Source organism: Prionailurus viverrinus, chromosome B2 (assembly GCF_022837055.1).
Source record: "Prionailurus viverrinus isolate Anna chromosome B2, UM_Priviv_1.0, whole genome shotgun sequence".
Lineage (NCBI taxonomy): Eukaryota > Metazoa > Chordata > Mammalia > Carnivora > Felidae > Prionailurus > Prionailurus viverrinus.
This window is the reverse complement of record NC_062565.1, coordinates 18,644,283-18,665,085: the sequence shown is the minus strand read 5'-3', so window position 1 is coordinate 18,665,085 and position 20,803 is coordinate 18,644,283. Positions and strand designations below refer to the sequence as shown.

Below are 20,803 nucleotides of genomic sequence, written 5' to 3'. Positions count from 1 at the left end.
CGCAGTCGGTTAAGCGTCCGACTTCAGCCAGGTCACGATCTCGCGGTCCGGGAGTTCGAGCCCCGCGTCAGGCTCTGGGCTGATGGCTCAGAGCCTGGAGCCTGTTTCCGATTCTGTGTCTCCCTCTCTCTCTGCCCTTCCCCCGTTCATGCTCTGTCTCTCTCTGTCCCAAAAATAAATAAACGTTGAAAAAAAAATTAAAAAAAAAATAAATAAAATAAAATAAAAGAAGATGAAGAGCTATCTCTGGAAACTGCTATTGTCATGTCTCATAGAACCAACTACAAACATCCTCAAGGGCAAGAAATTAGTGAAGGTGATATTGTAGCTAAGAAAATGTTTCTTTTCCTTAATGTAAATATAGACTGATTGTCTCTGAAAATTTTTTGAGTTGTCTTTGAAACAAATGCATACGTGTACGTGCACATATGTGTTTTGTATGTGTTTTATATGGTATCTATCTCCTAAATATCAAGAACAATAGGGGACAAAGCTGTCTCTCAAAGCTGACAGAATCCAAGGAGAGGAATTCATGTGGAAAGGTCAAAGCCCACACTGGACTCTCATTCAATTCCATGCTAACATCTTCCTTGGGATACTTGCCACTGAAATCTATGGGGACTCAGGATTAACCAAATGGAGAGAGACAACTGGTCATAAGGCAAACTCTGCATATAGAGTGTAGAGTTTCATAATGGAGACTGGATATAGACACAGTAAAAGTTGATAGTGGAGAAGGTCTCAGAAATAAGGAGGAAGAACAGACTCTATGACCAAGGTCATGATTCATAAGTAAGGAATATCCATCAAGGAATATTGTGGAAATGATTTCATTTTAAGTTCAATTCTTTTCCCTTGAACTCTGAGACTAGTTATATTTAGCATTAAGCTTTTAATTGATTCTTCTACATTGTATTCTCTTTAGGCACACCAACCTTAGAGTGACTCAATTATATCATAAGCTGCTGTGACTGCATTATGGGTAATTTATGAAAAAGCAGTAAAGAGAAGAAGGATGTGGTCTGAACCACCTCATTCAACCATGGAGGCCAACACAGAAGTATTTCAACTCAGGAAGGTAGTGATCCCAAGGGTCCAGGTAGTGATTAGCTTGAGCAGAATGAATGAGATCCAAAGGGAGTTGGGAAGCTCTAAGGGGAGCATGGTTGTCTTGGAAAAGTATCACTGTAGATGATAACTCAGGAACAGGAGTGAAATGACTGCTATGCTTCCAAAACATACCAGAGGGGTATGGATTTTGAATATATACATTAAGTGGACAATAGACTAACGGTTGACAAATGTTACTCTCATATGTATCCATTATTTCCCTCTTACTGCAAAATACACTTGGACATTCTTGAATTATATATTCGGAAGCCTTTGGGATTTTCCCAATTTAGGAACACTTCCATGGAAAATTGTATCGTTTCCACATTTGTAACGTGGATATTATATTAACAACTCCATCCTGATGTTTTGAAGATGAAATAGATCACCTATTAGGTAGAGAGCAGTCTGAATAAGCTCACTCATCACTAGCTGAGACTCAGTCCCATATTTCAGTCCCATCACAAGTGATTTTCAAGTAGTTTCTCAAGAAACTTGCAAGTGTCTGGTGGATGCAGACCTTTAGAGTTGAACACTGTGCTAGTTCATGTAGACTACCTTAGACTATGGTAGCAACTTTCACATGTCTATGTCTTAACACAACAGAAGTTTAGTTCTTATTCATGAAAGGTTTTTTCTATAGGAGGATGCTTCAGTGTGGTTTTCTTCCATTTAAAAAGTCTGCGATCCAAGCTGCTTTGATCTGTTCATCCTGTCATCTCCACACAAGGCCTCCCCTACAACATTTTGCAGGGCAAAGAAGGGATCAGGTCTCACATTAACAATGCAATGTTTGCACCGGAAGGACATACACCCTCTCTGTTCCTAACCAGTTCGCCAGAATAATTCAAATGAACTTGCTCAGCTACAAGGAAACCAGAGAATGTAGTTTTCTATGTATCTGGAAGAAGAGAACCAAGTATCAGAGATCAGAGTAATGTCTATCAAATCCACAAGTAGACTAAACCATAAACTATACTATTCTTTTAGTCCATAAATGAAAAGTGTATACTCTGTGTGTTCTTTGTGCTCCTAAGAGGTAGAAACTACACCTACACCCGAGGGGTTTATCCAAAGCACTTATACAGAGCTTTTTTCACTTAGTGGTAAATTCCTCAACACTATTGGAGGTGAGTAATTAGCTAAGAAGATGGTGAGGGATATTGAAACTGAGATGTGATAACCTGATAAATAATTGATCTAAATGATATCTAACAAATCATTAAATCCCGAGATAAAGAAATGCAAAGATAAGTTGATAAGTAGGTAGATACATGCATACATACATACATACACAGTTACATACATACATAGAAGATAAATAAATGGTAATAAGTGGATTGGCTTTTGACCTGGGGTTTTAATGCATCAAAGTGGTGCTAATAATTTAAAAAAGAAGGACATGGAATTTAACTCAACATTAGGAAAAACTTTTTAATTATCAAAATGACCCAAATTAATTGAGTGGCCTTAAAATATATAAGTGGCCCAACCCTTAAAGTATTAGCACATGTTTTATGACAATCAGCAGAAAGCTGTCAGTAAGCACCTAATTTTAGGCAGGGAGGGATACAGCAGAAAGACAAGGCAAAGAGAAGGAACATAATACTAGGAACCCTTTTAATGTATTCCTGAAAATCCCTATAAAACATTATACAAAGAGGAAAAATTCTTTTTTTTTTTTTAATTTTTTTAACGTTTATTTATTTTTGAGACAGAGAGAGACAGAGCATGAACAGGGGAGGGGAAGAGAGAGAGGGAGACACAGAGTCTGAAACAGGCTCCAGGCTCTGAGCTGTCAGCACAGAGCCCGACGCGGGGCTCGAACTCATGGACCGTGAGATCATGACCTGAGCTGAAGTCAGACACTCAACCGACCGAGCCACCCAGGCGCCCCGAGGAAAAATTCTTAAAATAGTAAATAGCCTGATCATTATCACCATTTGTTCCATGTTATGTTAGAATTCAGTTGTTAAGGTAGAAGTAAATTTAAGGTACATACACATGTGTATATTGAAGGTGAGATTAGACTATAATTGGCATCAATTTTTTTTTCCTTCCTAGGAATTTTCTCTGGGTTCTGCCTCTTTTCAACAGGACATACTAGGTTAGCAGACCACTGACCGATATTTCAAAAACAAATTTATATACCTTCAGCATATTTAAGGCCCTTGAGTTCCTATTCATTTTTGGAGAGGTCAGAGTGTAACTCCCATATGCTGACAACTCCAATTGGATTAATGATTCTGGAATAATATCAGCTACTACCATTTTGCAATTTGAATAAGACAAAATCCAGAGCAGTTTAGGTAACATAAAATACTGAATAATCATGAAAGTTAGTGGATTGTGAAATGAATGACCACCCACCGTCACCAATGAGGCTGGCCCAAGATTCTCCAGTTTATTAAAGAAGGCATAAAGTATATGAGAGTCAAAGAATTTACAATGCTTGAAGCTCAGAATGCACCCACTCAATTGTTTTCTTGGTGCTGCTTGCAAAAGACTACAACAGAACATTATCTATTTTACCGGTCATTTGAGTTTTTGCATCAAATAAATCCCTACATTGCTTCATGCCCAGTTTTGCCCTTTCATCATTTAAACTAAATCAAGCAGCGTGAATTCGGACTGGCTCATGATCTGAAGCTCCTAGATGTTTAAATCCTATCACTGACATCATGTTAGGTTTCCAGACAGTTGGCTAAATTAATTCTACTCACCTCATTCTCCACCTTCCCAACTGAATCAATGTGGTATCCATGGAGAAGAATCTCCTGCACCACGCTGTGCCCATTTTCCAAATTGTACTAAGCTAAAAAGCAACTGGTTACACGCTATGCTTTGGTGGATCCCAGGCTATACGAAAGAATTCTAATACTATATGTCCACAATTTAGGGCACCGTGTAAACCTGATAAATAGTAAATGAAAGAAAGAACACCTGCTCTTCGGTGTATCACAGCCACACTCAGGCAGGTTCATTGTCTCAGTAAGATTGCTTTCAGCTATGAACAACAGAATGTTCATCCAAGGGTATTGAGCAATAAGTACCTTTAATTACCTCATGTGAAAAGCTTGAGATAGGTAAAAGAAGGTCATAAGCAAAGGCTCAAAATAACAGGGTGCTGGGTCGGTTTCTCTCCCATTTTCTTCCTCATGCCACAAAATGTCTCCAGAAACTTCCAGCATCACATCCATATAGCAACAAACTCCCATGGGAAGAAATGAGACAGTGACCAAAAGGGTCCTTTCTTACTCGCTTCCCTCTTAAATGGAAGGAAGCCCAAGCTGCAACCTTCTCGTATCTCAATGGCCAGAAGTGGGTCCATGACCGCTTAGGAAAGTGCCAGTGGTCCAAAGACCATTTTTAGTCTTTGGAGGCAGCATCACTGGTTAGAATGACAGGCTAGAAGACGGGTTTCTGGGTGCAGCCAACAGTGCCTAACACAACATATAACTGCTTGTATATGAAGGCAAGTCAGAAAGGTCAAAGCCTCAAAGTACCCTAGTAGATGTCAATGAAAAGTAAATTTTGCTTTGCTATTTCGCTTATGTAGATATAGATGAGGATAAAGATGATATGGTATTTCTTACCAGTCTAGGAATCTAGTGAACTACAGAGCTCAGGAAATAAGACCACACACACACACACACATTATATATATATATATATATATATATATATATATATATACACACACACACACACACATGCATATTATATATATACACACACATATAATACATATTATATATATATATACACACATATAACACATACATATATATATAAAAAATATGAGTCTAGTGAACTATAGAGTCCAGGAAATAAGACCATATATATATACACACACACACACACACACACACACACACACGTTTATATATATATATATATACACACACACATTTATATATATATATATATATATACACACACACATTTACATATATATATACACACACACATTTATATATATATATACACATATACACACACACATTATATATATATATATATATATATAATATGAATCTAGTGAACTACAGATAGAGTCCAGGAAATAAGATTTTATATATATATATATATATATATATATATATATATATATATATATATACAGATTACATATATATACATACATATATATGCAAAATGAACAGGGAGAAATCCTGTTAGTGAATAGCCTTTAGCCTTTAAAATCAGTTCATTGAGCACCGACTGCACTACAATAAGTAGATATGAAACTTAAACCAAAAGAAAACACTATTCAGAAAAATATAACTAGAATCAACTTATATGAGGGGTAGTGGGTACAAGCAGAAGAGGGACCAGAGGGGGAAAGAATGGTTCATCCTCACATTACCAAGACATAAAGAAAGTAGAGCAGCTGAAAAGTCTTCTGAGAGGAAGAAGGTAGCATACAGAGCGCAGTAGACTGCTGGGAACCACCTGTGGATACGGGTCTTCTCAGCCTCAGGCACACACAGGAAAGAAGCACACACCACTATCCACAGAAACGCAAACTGGATTGGAATCTTCCAGACGCAGGGCTTTATTTCATTTTGAGTACGGAGACAACTGCCCAGGACTACAAAGACCCACAGCTGTCCTATCACCCTCCTATATGCACAGACAGATGAGAACACCATGAGAGGGCCCCCACAATTCCCGTCCCCTGTGTCCATGCTCTCTGTAATCCCCTACTCAAGCATGAAAGAGACCAAGGACTTGCTTCGAGCCAATAGAAAATGAGAAGGGTGAAGGGATTTTGCAGAAGACCTACATTAGGTCCTGCTTTCGCAAACCAAAAGAAATCTGAAGAATGTTTTTACTTTTCTGATAAAAGGAAAAAAGTGAAAATAGCATTAAGCATTTGTTTTATCGTGAGCTGGAGGCGGGGCCATCGCAGAATAGCAAGAGTGGCACCACCAGCTCCTTCACTGAACTGTGCTCAGCCTTCAGCCACCAGACCTTTGAACTGTGTCTGTGGGCACCTGTGATTTATCTCGATTTATTTTGTGCATCCATTAGCAAGATGCTAAAGCATCAGAAAAGCCTAAGAGAGGTACTTTTTGGTGTTTTGGAATGCTTAAAAATGTTTCCATATAAATCAATGGCATTTATGTTTTCGCATTATGCCATTTTGGCTTACAAAAGCTTTCATAGGAACGCTCTACTTTCCGATAGCAGGGAAAACCTGTAACTTTTTTCACAGAAACGGAAGTACAAAAAGACTTGTCTAAGTTTACTCTACTCAACTACTCAACTTAACTAGCTGTAAAGCTAATTTGCTTGAGTTTAGGTATTACGGTTCCAGAAACCGCATTCCTAGGCATTAAGATCTATTCCTTTTCAGTAGGAATACATAGTCATGCTTTAGCCACATCAAATAAGATAAAGACATCAGTCAATAAATACCTAATTGTATGTGGGTCATTGATAAAATACTATCAGGAATGTATCCCCATAGAGATTTGCCCCTGATGGGCCTTTCTAGAACTGATTTAGTTAGCAACGCCTTTCTCCGTGGCATTTTACCTTTACCCCACATTCACCCAACTCTGTGGGACAAGCCAATAGATTAGAACTTAAAACAGTATAACCTTCAAAACACACAAAGTGAAATCTACACATGAAACTGAGGTTACTCAGACACTTGGGTGGTTCAGTCAGTTGAGTATCCGACTTGTGCTCAGGTCATGGTCTCACAGTTCATAAGTTCAAGCCCTGCATCAGACTCACTGCTGTCAGTGCGGAGCCTGCTTCGGATCCTCTGGCCCCCTTTCTCTTTGCCCATCCCCAGCTCACGCTTTCTCTCTCAAAAATAAACATTAAAAAAATGAACTCGTTGTTAGTTTAATAAAAAGAAACTGAGGCTAGTCAGGAAGCGCTATGGTAGAAACATGCTAGAGGTCAGGCCATAGTGGAAAGAAAAGAGAATAGGGATACAGACAGCTAGTTAGGTGCCGATAAATAAACCACCTGAGGTCTCTAGACTTCCATTATATAATCTGTAAAATGGGATGAATAATATTATCTCACAAGGCTGTCTTGCACACTGAATTTTAAAAAGTATGGGAATAAGATTAAGGGATTGATAAACAGTAATATTCTGCAAAATGGATGGGGTTAGCCTATAGTCGGAGGAGTGAGGACATAACATTATTTTCACTGCCTGGTGCAGAATAATCCTGATGGGATAAAAGTTGGAGACTTCTAAGAAAGCTTCCCGTCATGAAAATTTCATATGTAAAATTGATTTGACAAATAAAGAAATGATACCACTCTCCCACCACGATGAGAAATGTTTTCTTCCAGTCATAGTACAGATACGATATTGAAATAGATGTTTGGAGTTGGTTCTTTGGGACAACTCTGCCGTTTTTTGACCTGTTAGGTCTCACAGCATGCTTAAATGGTGAAAAGAAAAATTATATCTTGAGGTTATTGTAACTACCCTTTCTATTTGCTGAGATTGCATGTGTGCGATTATTTAACCCCTAGAAAAGGGGGCATGAAACACAAGGATCATGGGTGTATCATGAGAGCCTTTTCCAAAAGGCAACATTTATTTTCAAGTGTTTAGCTGAGACAAGGATTTCTCTCCAACGTACAATTCATCATCCTCCTTACTCACTGTAAAATCAATCTGTTCTGTTTGTATGACATAAACAACAAGTCATTTCTCAGGAATGAGGCAGGCCATATGTGAAGGTGTTTTGGAAAAGCACAATAGGGAATACGCCAATCAAAGTAGCATCTGCATTTTATTTCAATGTCAAATCACATGTGTGTTATAAAAAAAAGGAAAGTGGATCACTTTTATTAAAGAATAACTTTCCTGTTGTGATGTCTACCGTTAACTCAGACCTTCCCTGAGCAACACATTCAGGTCAGGCACATAAATGACTCACTGAGAACACTCTGTGTGGCCAGTAACATGTGCCTTTGACAGACACGGCGGCATCTGCCTACTCCCACCCCCATGGCGGAAGAAAACTAGCAATAATCCATTACGTGCATTTTCCCCAGAATTAGCGCCTTCTATTCAACGCGTTGATGAATATCACAGCAGCTCGCAATTGATAGAAACAGGAAACTATAAAACAACTCACAAAGTTCTAGGGAGAATTTATTTTTTTATAATTGGGACTGGATTAAGATGGAAAGGAAGTAGGTTCTAGTCCCATTTCCATTATTTATTAGCTGTATGACCTAAGGCAAGTCACTTAACTTCTCTAGGTCTCAGCTTTATACTTGTATAAACTGACAGGGCTGAACTGAATAATCCCCAAGACCCCTTTCTGCTCTAAAAGTATGTAATTCTCTGGTCACTTACCCACCTACTCGTATCTGAATAGCAATGGAAACATTTTTAGATTGTCTCGTTCCGGAACCTTGTTCCCAGTTGGAAGTTAGATATCTCTGAACACTACGTTAATTTCTAGTTTGCCTTGGTATAAAACAGTATATGCATATGTCACCTACAAAGCATCAGTGAGGCTCTTACATCTACTGATTTCAAACAGGCTATAAATGACAAAAATTAACAAGAGGTGGTAGAGGGAAACATGGCCACAGCCACAGGGAGTGTCAAATTTAAATCATTCCAACTTAAGACCTTGAAGAAGAGAAGGAATTGCTGTTGCCAAGCAACAAAATGTAAAATCCTGGTTAAGGGCTTGGGTGGCCTTGTTCAGATCACATGCCCACCCATGAACCAATCATAGTGGTCACAGTCACATGATACACATCATAGACTGACTCCTTGGGGTATATAGTCATATATTTCGGTGGGTGGAGGGGTGACTGTTATCATAAAGGAGAGTGAGTGAAAGAATTCTTGGGGAAAAAACATGCTCATCAGGTAGAAACAACAGCCACCACAGACAAATTGGCCCAGAGCATATAAAGTCAAGTTTTGTGCCATTGGCCTTTCAGCCAGAACTTCCTTCTGGAAATGTCAATTTATGATGTCACTCTTATTTTTCATGTAATAATTCAACAGATATTTATTAAGTGCTTACAGTTTATCAATCATGTGGCTAGACCAGAAAGAATACAACAGACTTAACATGACAGACTTACCACGACTACCCCTGTGAAATTTGTAATACTTCTAGTCTAAATGGAGAGAAAGACTATAGAACACCTACTCACCATGTGCTCAATGGCACAAAGAAGATGTGCACGGTGTTAGGGGAGCATATAACAGAGCCAACCACTGTGCACCCCAATGAGTGACAATGAAAATAAATCATGTACAACTGAAGTACGGAGTGATATCTAAAATATGACCAAAAACAGTCATCCCATCACACCCAGCCTATATCTCAAAAATGTAAATTTCTTTCCGGGATAGACCTTGTAGCCCAGGAAAGATGGCGGAGACACAAACTCCGCCAGGAGCAGCCCAGATGACTCTTACCTATGATCACCTGACCCTGCCGACAACAGGCCCACTGGGGTTGCAGCGGGCTGAAATAACACTCCCGATTTTACACACTCAGAGACAACTCAGTTCGGTATCTTTCTGGTTGAGAAAATGCTACAGTCTCATATTTGGAAGCTTTCTAAAAAAAAAATATTATAGAAGTGTGTGGGTGGCTCAGTAGGTTAAGCATCTGACTCTTGATTTCTACTCAGGTCATGATCTCACAGTTGGTGGGATTGAGCTTTGCATCAGGCTCTGCACTGACAATACGGAGCCTGCTTGGGATTCTCTCTCTCTCCCTCCTCACTGTCCCACCCCCCCTCGAAATAAATAAACTTGAAAAAATTATACATATCTACAAATAAGATAAACTTGCATTTGACTAGCTAAAGGTCCTATACATTTTTTAAAAATTGGCAGTGGGGAGCCCGGGTGGCTCAGCTGGTTAAGCATCAGACTTTGGCTCAGGTCATGATCTCATGGTTTGTGGGTTTCAGCCCCAAGTTGGGCGCTGAGCTGACAGTGTGGAGCCTGCTTCGGATTCTGCATCATCTTGTCTTTCGGCCTCTCCCCCATTCATACTCTACCTCTCTCTCTTTCAAAAATAAATAAATATTTAAAAAAAATTTTTTTAATTGGAAGTTGTGAATTACTGAAGCCCTAACAATCTACCAAGTTTCCCCAAATCAGCATGTTCAAATAAGGCACAGAGGAAGGGTGGAAGGGAGAAAGATAGGCCATATAAGAAATAGAGAAAGAAAATGCATACATTTAATCTTGCTGCACTGAAGCAAATACCTCTTACACAATGTCATATGTATCTTTGAATCTGGGTAGTACAGTACTCTGTGTTAAATGCATTTTATGGGGATTTGGAGAGGATTTAGGTAAAGGCTGCCCCAATAAATGATTTACCAGCTCTAATAAAACATCAAGGAAATTGTTCAGATTGTATCTCAGACCATTTAAAACACAAGTTTATAGAGGTCTCGGCAGCCCCCATATCCTCAATCCTGGTTTACAAAGAAATGTTTATAGTGGTTAATTATCCCATATTACTTTTTTTTTTTAATGATAGCAATTTCAAAAGAAGGGAGAGATTGAAAGTAAATAAGTAGATATGCCAACCAAAGGAGTTGGGAGATAGAAGCTTTTTATTCACCTTTTATTCACCATTCAGTAAATATTTACTGACTGTCTGTTACAAACCAGGTATTCAAGAACCAGGGCCTGAAAACCCAGGAGTGACCAGATAAGAATGGATCCTTCCTACCTACAGCTTCTGTTTAGTGGGAAAAAAAAAAGAAGTAAATAAATGAAATAACTAGAAAATATTAATTTAAACTGTGATAAGTACCTTAAAGAGGAAAACAAAGAGAACACCTGAGGGGCTCAGTAGGCTAAGACTCTGACTCGTGGTTTCCGGTCAGGTCATGATCTCAAAGTTTGTGGGTTCGAGCCACATTGGTCTCTGTGCTGACAGTGCGGGGCCTGCTTGAGATTGTCTCTCTCTCTCTCTCCCTCTCTTTCTCTCTCTCTCTTTCTCAAAATAAATAAATACACTTAAGAAAAAAAGAGGAAAACAAGGTTACGAGAAAGTAAATAATCAGAAGAGGGGTGGGTACCTCTTTACGTGGGGCACTAAGGAAAGGCCTCACCAGAGAGGTAAACTAGATGCTGGGGCCTGCAGCATCCACAGCTGACCATACTACTAAGAGCTGAGAGAACATTCCAGACAAAGGAAGCATCAAGTGTGAAGTCCATGATGTGATAATGAGCTTGGTATTGAAGAACAGAAAGGAAGACGGATGTGAGAAATGAGACATCATCTGTGTGATCTTGGCCTCTATGTTAACCTCTCAAAAAGACATTTTCCTCAAATTTCACTATTACTAATATTAGTAATATTAGTTGCCTTTATGAAAAATATATTTTAGATTTTTATACGTTTTCTTTCAACTTTCACTATAACCATAGCCTCCTATAGTATAGGTATTATTATTCTGGTTTCATACAGGATAAAATAGTCTCTGAGGGGTGAAGTAAATTGTTTAAGGCTACAAGCAGGGGAAAAACTGCAGGGAATTCATACTCAGGTTTATCTATAAAGGCTACACTCTTTCATTTCTTTAATTCATTTGTTTTGTTCAACAAATATTTGTTGAGCCCGACACTAGCAGCTGTCCACACAGAAATAAATGAAGCAAAATGCGGTAGGTTATGCTTCCAAAGATGGCCACACACTGTCTGCCATCCCAACAATGTCGCCTTTCTGCTCTCACATCAAGAAGTGGAATCTATTCTCCCTCTGCCTGGCCCTGTGACTTGCTTCAACCAATAGGATATGGTGGGAGTCACTGTGTAACTTTGACGGCTTGACCTTGAGATAATCTGCAGTTTCCACCTTCTCTGCTTGGAAAGATGCCACTTGAACCCCAGGCACCGTGCTGAGAAGAAGCCCAAGCATCAGTGGAGAGAGGCCAGTGTGGAAAAGTGAGGACCTCAGGTGAGAGCAGGAACCACAATCCCAGACACATGGGTCCAACTGAAGTATTCAAACCAGACCCCAGCTGTCTGAGCTGCCTCAGCTGAAGCCTTAGACATGGCAGAACAGAGACAAGCCTTCTATAATGTCACCCTGACTGAATTCTCAACCCGAAGAATTGCAAACAAATAAAATGGCTGTTAATGCAAGGCACTAAACCTTCAGAAATTCATCATGCAGCAATAGAAAACCAAAACACCAAAGAACCCCAGCCTGGTGAAAATATAAACATAAAAATATCTTTAAAATAGTGTAAGTGTCATGAGAGAACAACAGAGAAATAATTTACACCAGTGTAGAGCAAGGGTGAAAAAACTTTTGGTAAAGGGCTAGATAGTAAATACTCTAGACTTTATGGGTCACAGTGATTTTGCCTCAACTACTCAGTTCTGCCATTGTAGAGAAAAAGAGTCAAAGACCATATGTAACCAAACTGATGTTTCTTGGTTCCAGGTAGACTTTTGTTTGTTTGTTTGTTTTTGTTTTTAACAAAAAACAGATGGAGAACAGAATTTGGCCTTGGAGCTGTACTGGCAAATCCCTAGCCTAGACTTACACTGTTTCTTATATATTATTTTTCTTTCTAGAAGAAGTATTCATATTTCCCATCTTCTGGACTCCTTGGTTCCTGTTCCTGTTTCTAAAGCAGAGCCTTGCATCTCTTGATTCAGAGAATACTCACAAACCTGGAGACCACACTTCAGCTGCTTCAGGAAAGCACTGGTGAAAGTATTTAAACTTTTTGTTTTCTAAATCCATTTAAGTAATCTCTACACCCAACGTGAGGCTCAAACTCACAACCTTGAGATCAAGAGTCACATGTTCCTTTGACTGAGCCAAGCCAGGTACCCCAACTTTTAAATTCAACTAAAACCAGTGGAACGTATTAAAAATGTGACTGGATAAGCGAAATCTGAGCTGATACCAAGTTTTCCTGATGGTGGTTCCAGGATGGGAGAGTAAGGGAACACTCCTTGGGAACTCAGTCATATGGTAGATAATTGCCCATTGGGAAAACCATTCAGGGCATGGATCTTGAGGTGGGCAAGGAAGCAGTAGTTTGGAATGGATGACTTTGAACTCTGTCTCTTCTTGTTTCCTAGGTTACTCTATGTAACATGCTGTCACTTACTGCTGTTCATTCCCCCACCCTTGATGAATCCTGCCAATGCAAAGGTCTATCATTACCACTAAGAAGTTCCATTGCTCTTTCTTATACGTACTTTTTAAAATATGTATTCTATATATGCTTGCATAGACAGATATACCTATTTATGCACCACCAGGTAAAGAGGGCAATAACTATCTGCTTGAATCTTAAGTAAACTAAGGTTAAAGCACGTATCCTTCCTGGCCACCCTCTCAATTCTGTCTACTGATGCAACCCACAACTAACTGTCACCATTTCTCCACGTATTCCTCTCCGCAAGATTTGGCTCAAACTTTTTCTAAGAACACTTCTCTATTATCAAGCAAACTTAGCCATCAGCTTCTCCATGTGTGTATGTGGCACTTTGTGCCTTTTTTTTTTTAACAGCACTATCACATAACATTGATGTTTTTAAGCATCCATATATTTTATTGGACTATGAGCTTTCCCAAGTCAGGGCACATATCATATAGCCTGTAATAGGCCTGCAATCAATATTTGTTGAATAAATGAATAATAAAAGAATGGAATGAATAGAGACATGTTTAATTCAATGAATTTCAATTTGAAAAAAGAAAGACAGGGTAAGCTACTCACCAAACTGAAAATCTGTGTTTCTCCAGTTCCTCCAAGTAAGATACATCCTCTGAATAATCCTCAAGTTCTCCAGTTCTCCATGCAGCTGATTTTTCCTTCACTGAGTGATTTATCAGGCTTTCTCTCTTATCCATGAAATTAAAGAAATAAAAAAATAAAGTATTTTAGTAGATATCAGATAGAAAGCTCACCTGGTTCAGTGACATTTTCCTCAGAATGATTTGTAGAATCATTGATCATATAGAAGCATAATCAGTCATGGTTTTTGCATTGAAATTATTATTGTACATTCCACGTTCTCTCACTAAATCATGTTTCTACTGGAAGACTATCATGTTCATTTTTTTGCATTATTTCCCCTGGAGCAGCCTCTACAAATGTTACTGGAATTAAAAAATAAATAAATAAATAAATAAATAAATACATACATACATACAACAACCATGGTCATGGTATTTGTAATAAATCAGGACTATTGGTGGCAAGTAAAGAAAATGCAGTTTAAGCTAGCTTTCAGCAAAAAATAATTTGAAGGAAAGTTGGAACAATCAGCTCATGGAGAAGAAGGAAGGAAACAGTTGGATTTTAGGAATATGGTAGCAAATGAATCAAAGGCCACCAGGACCCTTTCTCCTTGTCTGCTCTCTGCTTCAGCAGGCTACTTCCTTCTAGCCTTGCCACCAACAGCTTCTTAGTTCCATAGCTAATGACTCTCAACAACATATTTAAATTCAGGACCATACTGTGTCTGTGCAATTAATTTAGTACAACTTCAGAGAATTGTGTGACCCATGATGATGGATCCAGCAAACAGACTATCCCTTTGGAGAAACTAAGTCCTGTAGTTCAACCAAGTATTCTTAGGAGCCCATCATGATGGGAAGTGGCAGCTAATCTGTGCACCCCTCCTCCCTTAGTCACTATTCAAAATAGTTTGATTTCCATTGGTTTATATATTGCAGTCTTTCGTAAGATTTTATTGCAAAATTCTGCAAATAAGAATTCATTTGAAAACTACTGGTCTATGGGAAAATGAAAGTAGGCATGACTGCATTCATAAGATAGTTCCATTAAAAGTCTTTTTTTTTTTTTGCTTTAGACTCTTTTCAAACATATTAAGTTGTCATTTGTAAGAGGCCAGCTACCTGCAATTCCTTGAAATCGTTTATACAAGTTTTTGCACAACTCTGTAGTTAAAATATTTTTGCAATTTCACAATGTTGCTTTGAATTCTCAGGTTGCAGTAACCAGGACAAGCAGAATGAAACTGAGGTGAAGAAGATGCATCAGAAAATCTCTAGTGAGCTCAACAAAGCTACTTATTTTAATATGAAATTGGGTGTTTGATTGCGTTAAGAAAAAAATCCAGTAATGACATCCATCAATGTAAAGTAATGGCTATTCCTGCCATGTCACCATCCCTAGGGCACTGAAACACAGAGGGCTGAAACACAACCCAGATCTTCCTGTGAAAAGAGTACAATTTGCTTAGCCTGGAGCTTCAGCTTGAGGGATAAGCTTCCAGTTTCCCACCTATCAAGCAAGGCTAAGGAGGCACTCCCAGGGAAAATAAGCATGGAGACCATTCTTGCTCACCTTTGTGGTCTCACTACATCTTGATAAGAATTCCCAAAAACTAGTTATACGGTTGTCTGGGGCCCTGATTTTTTGCAACTGTTGCCCAGGACACACCTCCAGATCTCCTGGTCTGGAGGTCAGCAGAGATTATAATTGTGGCCCCAAAGGACTGTACATACTTGCATATTTTAAAAACAGCTGTCTAGAGACAACCACAAGCTAGGGCAAGGTTTAATGAGAAAGACAATCACCTACATCAAGGCACTCCTTCAAGACTGAGAGAAGTAGCTGTTTTACCTAATACGTAGATACAAACAGAGAATCAAGCAAAAAAAGAAAACAGAGAAATGTGTTCCAAACAAAAGAACAAGAAAAAAACCTCAGAAAAAGACCTTAATAACACAGAGAGATGTAATTCACCTGGTAAAGAATTTAAGGTAATAGTCATAAAGATGCTCACTGAATTCTGGAGAAGAAAGGACGAACACAGTACTTCAATGATGAGAGGAAACAATAAAGTACTAAACAAAACTCACAGAGATAAAGAATATTGAACTGAACTGAAAAATATATTTAACAGCAGACTAGATAAAGTAAAAGAATGGGTCAAAGAGCTGGAAGAGAAAGCAATGGAACTTACCTGGATGGAGCAGCAAAAAGAAAATAAAAGAATTTTACAATGGGGATAATTAAGGGATCTCTGAGACAACCTGAAGCAGAATATTCACAATATAGGGGTCCCAGAAGGAGGGGAGAGAAAGAAGAGGGGCAGAAAACTTAAGTAAAGAAACAATAGCTGAAAACTTGCCTAACCTAAGGAGGGCAACAGATCCAAGTATCCCAAAATTTCCAAATAAAATGAATCCAAAGAGAACCACACCAAGACACATTATAATTAAAATGTCCAGAGTTAAAGATAAAAAGAGAATCTTACAAGCAGCAAAAGAAAACCAGATTGTTATTTACAAGGGTAACTCCACAAAGCTATAAGAATATTTCTCAGCAAAAATTTTGCAAGCTTAGAAGGGAGGGCATGACATATTCAAAGAACTAAAAAAAAAAAAAAAAAAAAAGAAACAAACAAACCAAAAAATTTCCAACCAAGTATATGGTACCCAGCAAGGTTATCATTCAGGTTTGAAGAAGAGATAAAGAGTTTTTCAGATAAGCAAAAGCTAAAGTACTTTATCTCCATTAATTGACCTTGCAGGAAGTGTTAAAGGGATTTCTTTAAGCTGAAAATACATAGCACTACTTAAGAATAAGAAAGTATATGACAGTAAAAATGTCACTGGAAAAGGTAAATATATAATAAAGGTAAGAGATTAATCACTTATAAAGCTACTAAGATTAAAAGTCAAAAGTAGTAAAATTAACTAAAACTACAATAAATTAGTTCAGAAATATATAAAATAAAAATATATTAAAAGTGACAACAAAAATAAAATGTTGAGGAGCAACCAGTAAAAATGTAGAGTTTGGGAATGTGTTCAAATTTAAGCTGCTATCAACAAAATTGACTGTCACATACTTAAGGTAATAATGTGAATGTCATGGTAACAACAAAGTAAAAACTTACAGTAAAAACACAAGAGAGAAGAACAAAGGAATCTGAACATAACACTAAAGAAAATTAGCAAACAACAAGGAAACTGAGAAAAAGAAGAAAAGAACACAGAGTAACTACAAAAACATCCACAAAATAATGAACAGAATAGCAATAAATACATACATTTCAATAATTACTTTAAATGTAAATGGACTAATGGGGTGAAAAGACAGAGAGAGAGATCAACGTACTGCTCATACAGTATAAACTATAAGTCATTGATGAAAAAAATTGAAAATGACACAAATGGGAAGATATTCCATGCGCGTGGATTGGAAGATTTAATATTGTTAAAATGCCCATACTACCCCAAACAATTTATAGATTCAGTGCAAATTCCATTAAAATTCCAATGACATTTTTCACACAACTAGAACAAATAATTCTAAAATTTGTATGTAATCACAAAAACCCCAGACAGCCAAAACAATCTGGAGAAAGAAGAACAAAACCAGAGGTATCATTCTCCCTGATTTCAAACTATACTACAAAGCTATAGTAATTAAAGCAGTATGGTATTGCCATAACAACAGACATATAGATCAATAGAACAAAATAATCCAGAAATAAACCCACACATATGTGGTCAGTTAATTTACAACAAAAGAGACAAGAACATGCAATGAGGAAAGAATGATCTCTTTAATAAATGGTGTTGTGAAAACTGAAGAGCTACCTGCAAAAGATTGAAACTGGACCACTTTCTTACACCATGCAAAAATTAACTCAAAGTGGAGTAAAAAACTTGAATGCTAGACCAGAAAGCATAAAATTTCTAGAAGAAAATATAGGTGATAGGTGCCTTGCCAGTGTTCTTAGCAATTTTTTCTCTTTTTGGATCTGACTCTAAAGGCAAGGGAAACAGAAGCAAAATAAGCAAATGACACCACATCAAACTAAAAATGTTTCTGCACAGAGAAGGAAACGATCAACAAAATGAAAAGGCAACCTACTAAATGGGAGAAGATATTTGTAAATTACATATGTGGTAAGGGATTAATATCCAAAGTATAAAAACAATTTGTATAACTCAATAACAAGGACAAAAATTCAATTAAAAGATGGGTAGCAGATCTGAATAGATGTTTTCACAAAGAAAACATACAGATGGATAACAAATAATGGAAAGATGCTCAACGTCACTCATAATCAGGGAAATTCATCACAAGGAGATACTACCACACAGCTGTCAGAACAACTTTATTAAAAAAATCAAGAAACAAAAAGTATTGGCAGGATGTGAAGAAAGGAAACCCCTCATTCGTTGCTGGTGGGAATGTAAACTGGTGCGGCCACTATACAAAACAATATAAAGCTCCCTCAAAGAATAAAAAAATGGAGCCATCTTGGGGTGTCTGGGTGGCTCAGTCAGTTGGATGACTGATTGTTGATTTTGGCTCAAGTCATGATCTTGCAGTCCGTGGGTTCAAATCTCTGTGCTGCCAGCACAGAATCTACTTGGGATTCATTCTCTCTCCCTCTCTCTGCCCCTCCTCTGTTCTCTCTCTCTGTCTCTCTCTCTCAAAAATAAATAAACTTAAAAAAATAAAAATAGAGCTATCATATAATCCACCAATTGCACTACTGGGTCTCTATCTGAAGAAAACAAAAACACCAATTTGAAAAGATATTTACCCCTATGTTTGTTGTAGCATTATTTACATTAGCAAAAATATGGAAACAACCTAAGTGTCCATCAATGGGTGAATGAATAAAGAAGATGCAGTGTACATATGTATACAATGGAATATTACTCAGCCATTTTATCATCGCCACTGACAACGACATAGATGGATCCTGATGGTATTATGTTTAGTAAAATAAGTCAGACAGAGAAAGACAGATATCGCATTGGTTTTACTTATATGTTGAATCCAATAAAACAAAGCAAACAAAACAAAACCCAGACTCATAGATACAGAAAACAGATTGTTGGTTGCCAGTGGTAGGGGTGGAAGAGTGAAATAGCTGAGGGGATTAAAAAGTACAAACTTCATGGGGCGCCTGGGTGGCGCAGTCGGTTAAGCGTCCGACTTCAGCCAGGTCACGATCTCGCGGTCCGTGAGTTCGAGCCCCGCGTCAGGCTCTGGGCTGATGGCTCGGAGCCTGGAGCCTGTTTCCGATTCTGTGTCTCCCTCTCTCTCGGCCCCTCCCCCGTTCATGCTCTGTCTCTCTCTGTCCCAAAAATAAATAAACGTTGAAAAAATATATATATAAAAAAAAAAAGTACAAACTTCAGGTATAAAATAAATAAGTCGTAGGGATTTAATGTACAGCAGTTGGAATATAGTCAATACTGTATCAATTTCGTATGGTGACAGATGGGGACTAGACTTGTTGTGGTAGCCATTTTGTAACATACACAAATTTCAAATCACTATGTTGTGAAACTTATTATAATATGCTATGTGAATTATACCTCAACAATTTTTTTTAAAGGAGAAATAAAGCCCCTGAAAATCAGTCAATCACTGTGGTCCTCTTCATCTTTCTCAGCCTCCATAATTCCTGTGTCAGTAACAATATTTTTTAATGTGTATTTATTTATTTTGAGAGATAGAGAGGCAGAGAGAGAGGGAGAGAGAGAATACCAAGCAGGCTCCATGCTGTCAGCACAGAGCCTGATGCAGGGCTCAGTTTCAGAACTCCAAGATCATGACCTGACCCAAAAATCAAGAGTCAGATGCTGAACTGACTGAGCCACCCAGGAGCCCTTGGATTTCTTTTAAAGGATAACTAAGTTGGTGAGGGGGCTGGATGGTTCAGTCAATTAAGCTTCCCACTCTTGATCTGAGCTCAGGTCTTGATCTCAGGGTCGTGAGTTCAAGCCCAGAATTGGGCTCCACCCTGGGCATGGATCCTACTTAAAACAAACAAAGAAATCTAAGTTAATGTGATAAAAATTCCTTCAAATCAGTATTTTAGAAGATATAAAGTTGTGGAAATTAGTTTATGTCCAAAGAAATGAAGCGCAAAAGGAACAAAAACACAAATAAATAAGAGTTTTGAATCCAAAAAGGAGGTAAGTGTGTGCAGGGAAGTCCCCAGGTAAGTACCAGGATGTGTGAGCCTACTTATACAGAGGAATCAAAACTATCCACCAACCACAGATTTATATCTTGAATCTATAGTGGAGAAATAATGCTTTAATTAGCATATCATCAACATTGAAAAGACAGAAAATACATCCTGTATGTACCCTGAAACCAAAGAACATCATCACTAAAAAAAAAAAAAAAAAAATTATTCCAACAGCAATGTCTTTAAGAAGATGAATATCTATACTGTAAGACATCATAAGACATCACTGATGCAAATTTGTTCTGAAACATCACATATTATGCATTTTGTGTATGGCTACCCACACCCTAATCCATCACAAATCAACAGCAAATATTAAAACATAAATTACTGAAATTCAGAATATGATTTTCAAGTTCAAGAACTAAATATTTGGTTTGTGGGGATTGTCACTCAAATTCAACATTGTTTAGGAAGCAGTGAATGAACACTCTTTCAAACACAACACAAAATGATAGCCAAGAGTGTTTTAAAGAATTTTGAAAAATTCAAGTTCATAGCATAGTGCAAAGGGTCGGTGAGTGATGGTCAAGGAGATATACATTCAAGTCTTCTCACTTGTTTGGAAACTTAGATTATCTAGAGTTCTCGAGTTTAAGATTTTTAATCTGAGAAACAGAAATAATATTTGTCCTACATAGAGCACAGGATTCTTGAGATAATATCCATAAAATTCCTCTGGGCGTGGGGAGA

At 37.9% G+C, this 20,803-nt stretch overlaps 1 protein-coding gene across 1 annotated transcript in view; it reads right to left on the bottom strand.

Moving 5' to 3' along the window:
• LOC125166398 (uncharacterized) overlaps window positions 1–20,803 on the bottom strand; it is a 301,490-nt gene that overhangs the window by 116,428 nt on the left and 164,259 nt on the right. The window contains exons 19-20 of the mRNA XM_047860338.1: window positions 15,439–15,550; window positions 13,843–13,967 (exon numbers count right to left, since the gene is read on the bottom strand). Coding sequence (XP_047716294.1) covers window positions 13,843–13,967; window positions 15,439–15,550 — 237 coding nt within the window. The remainder of the gene's footprint in view (window positions 1–13,842; window positions 13,968–15,438; window positions 15,551–20,803) is intronic.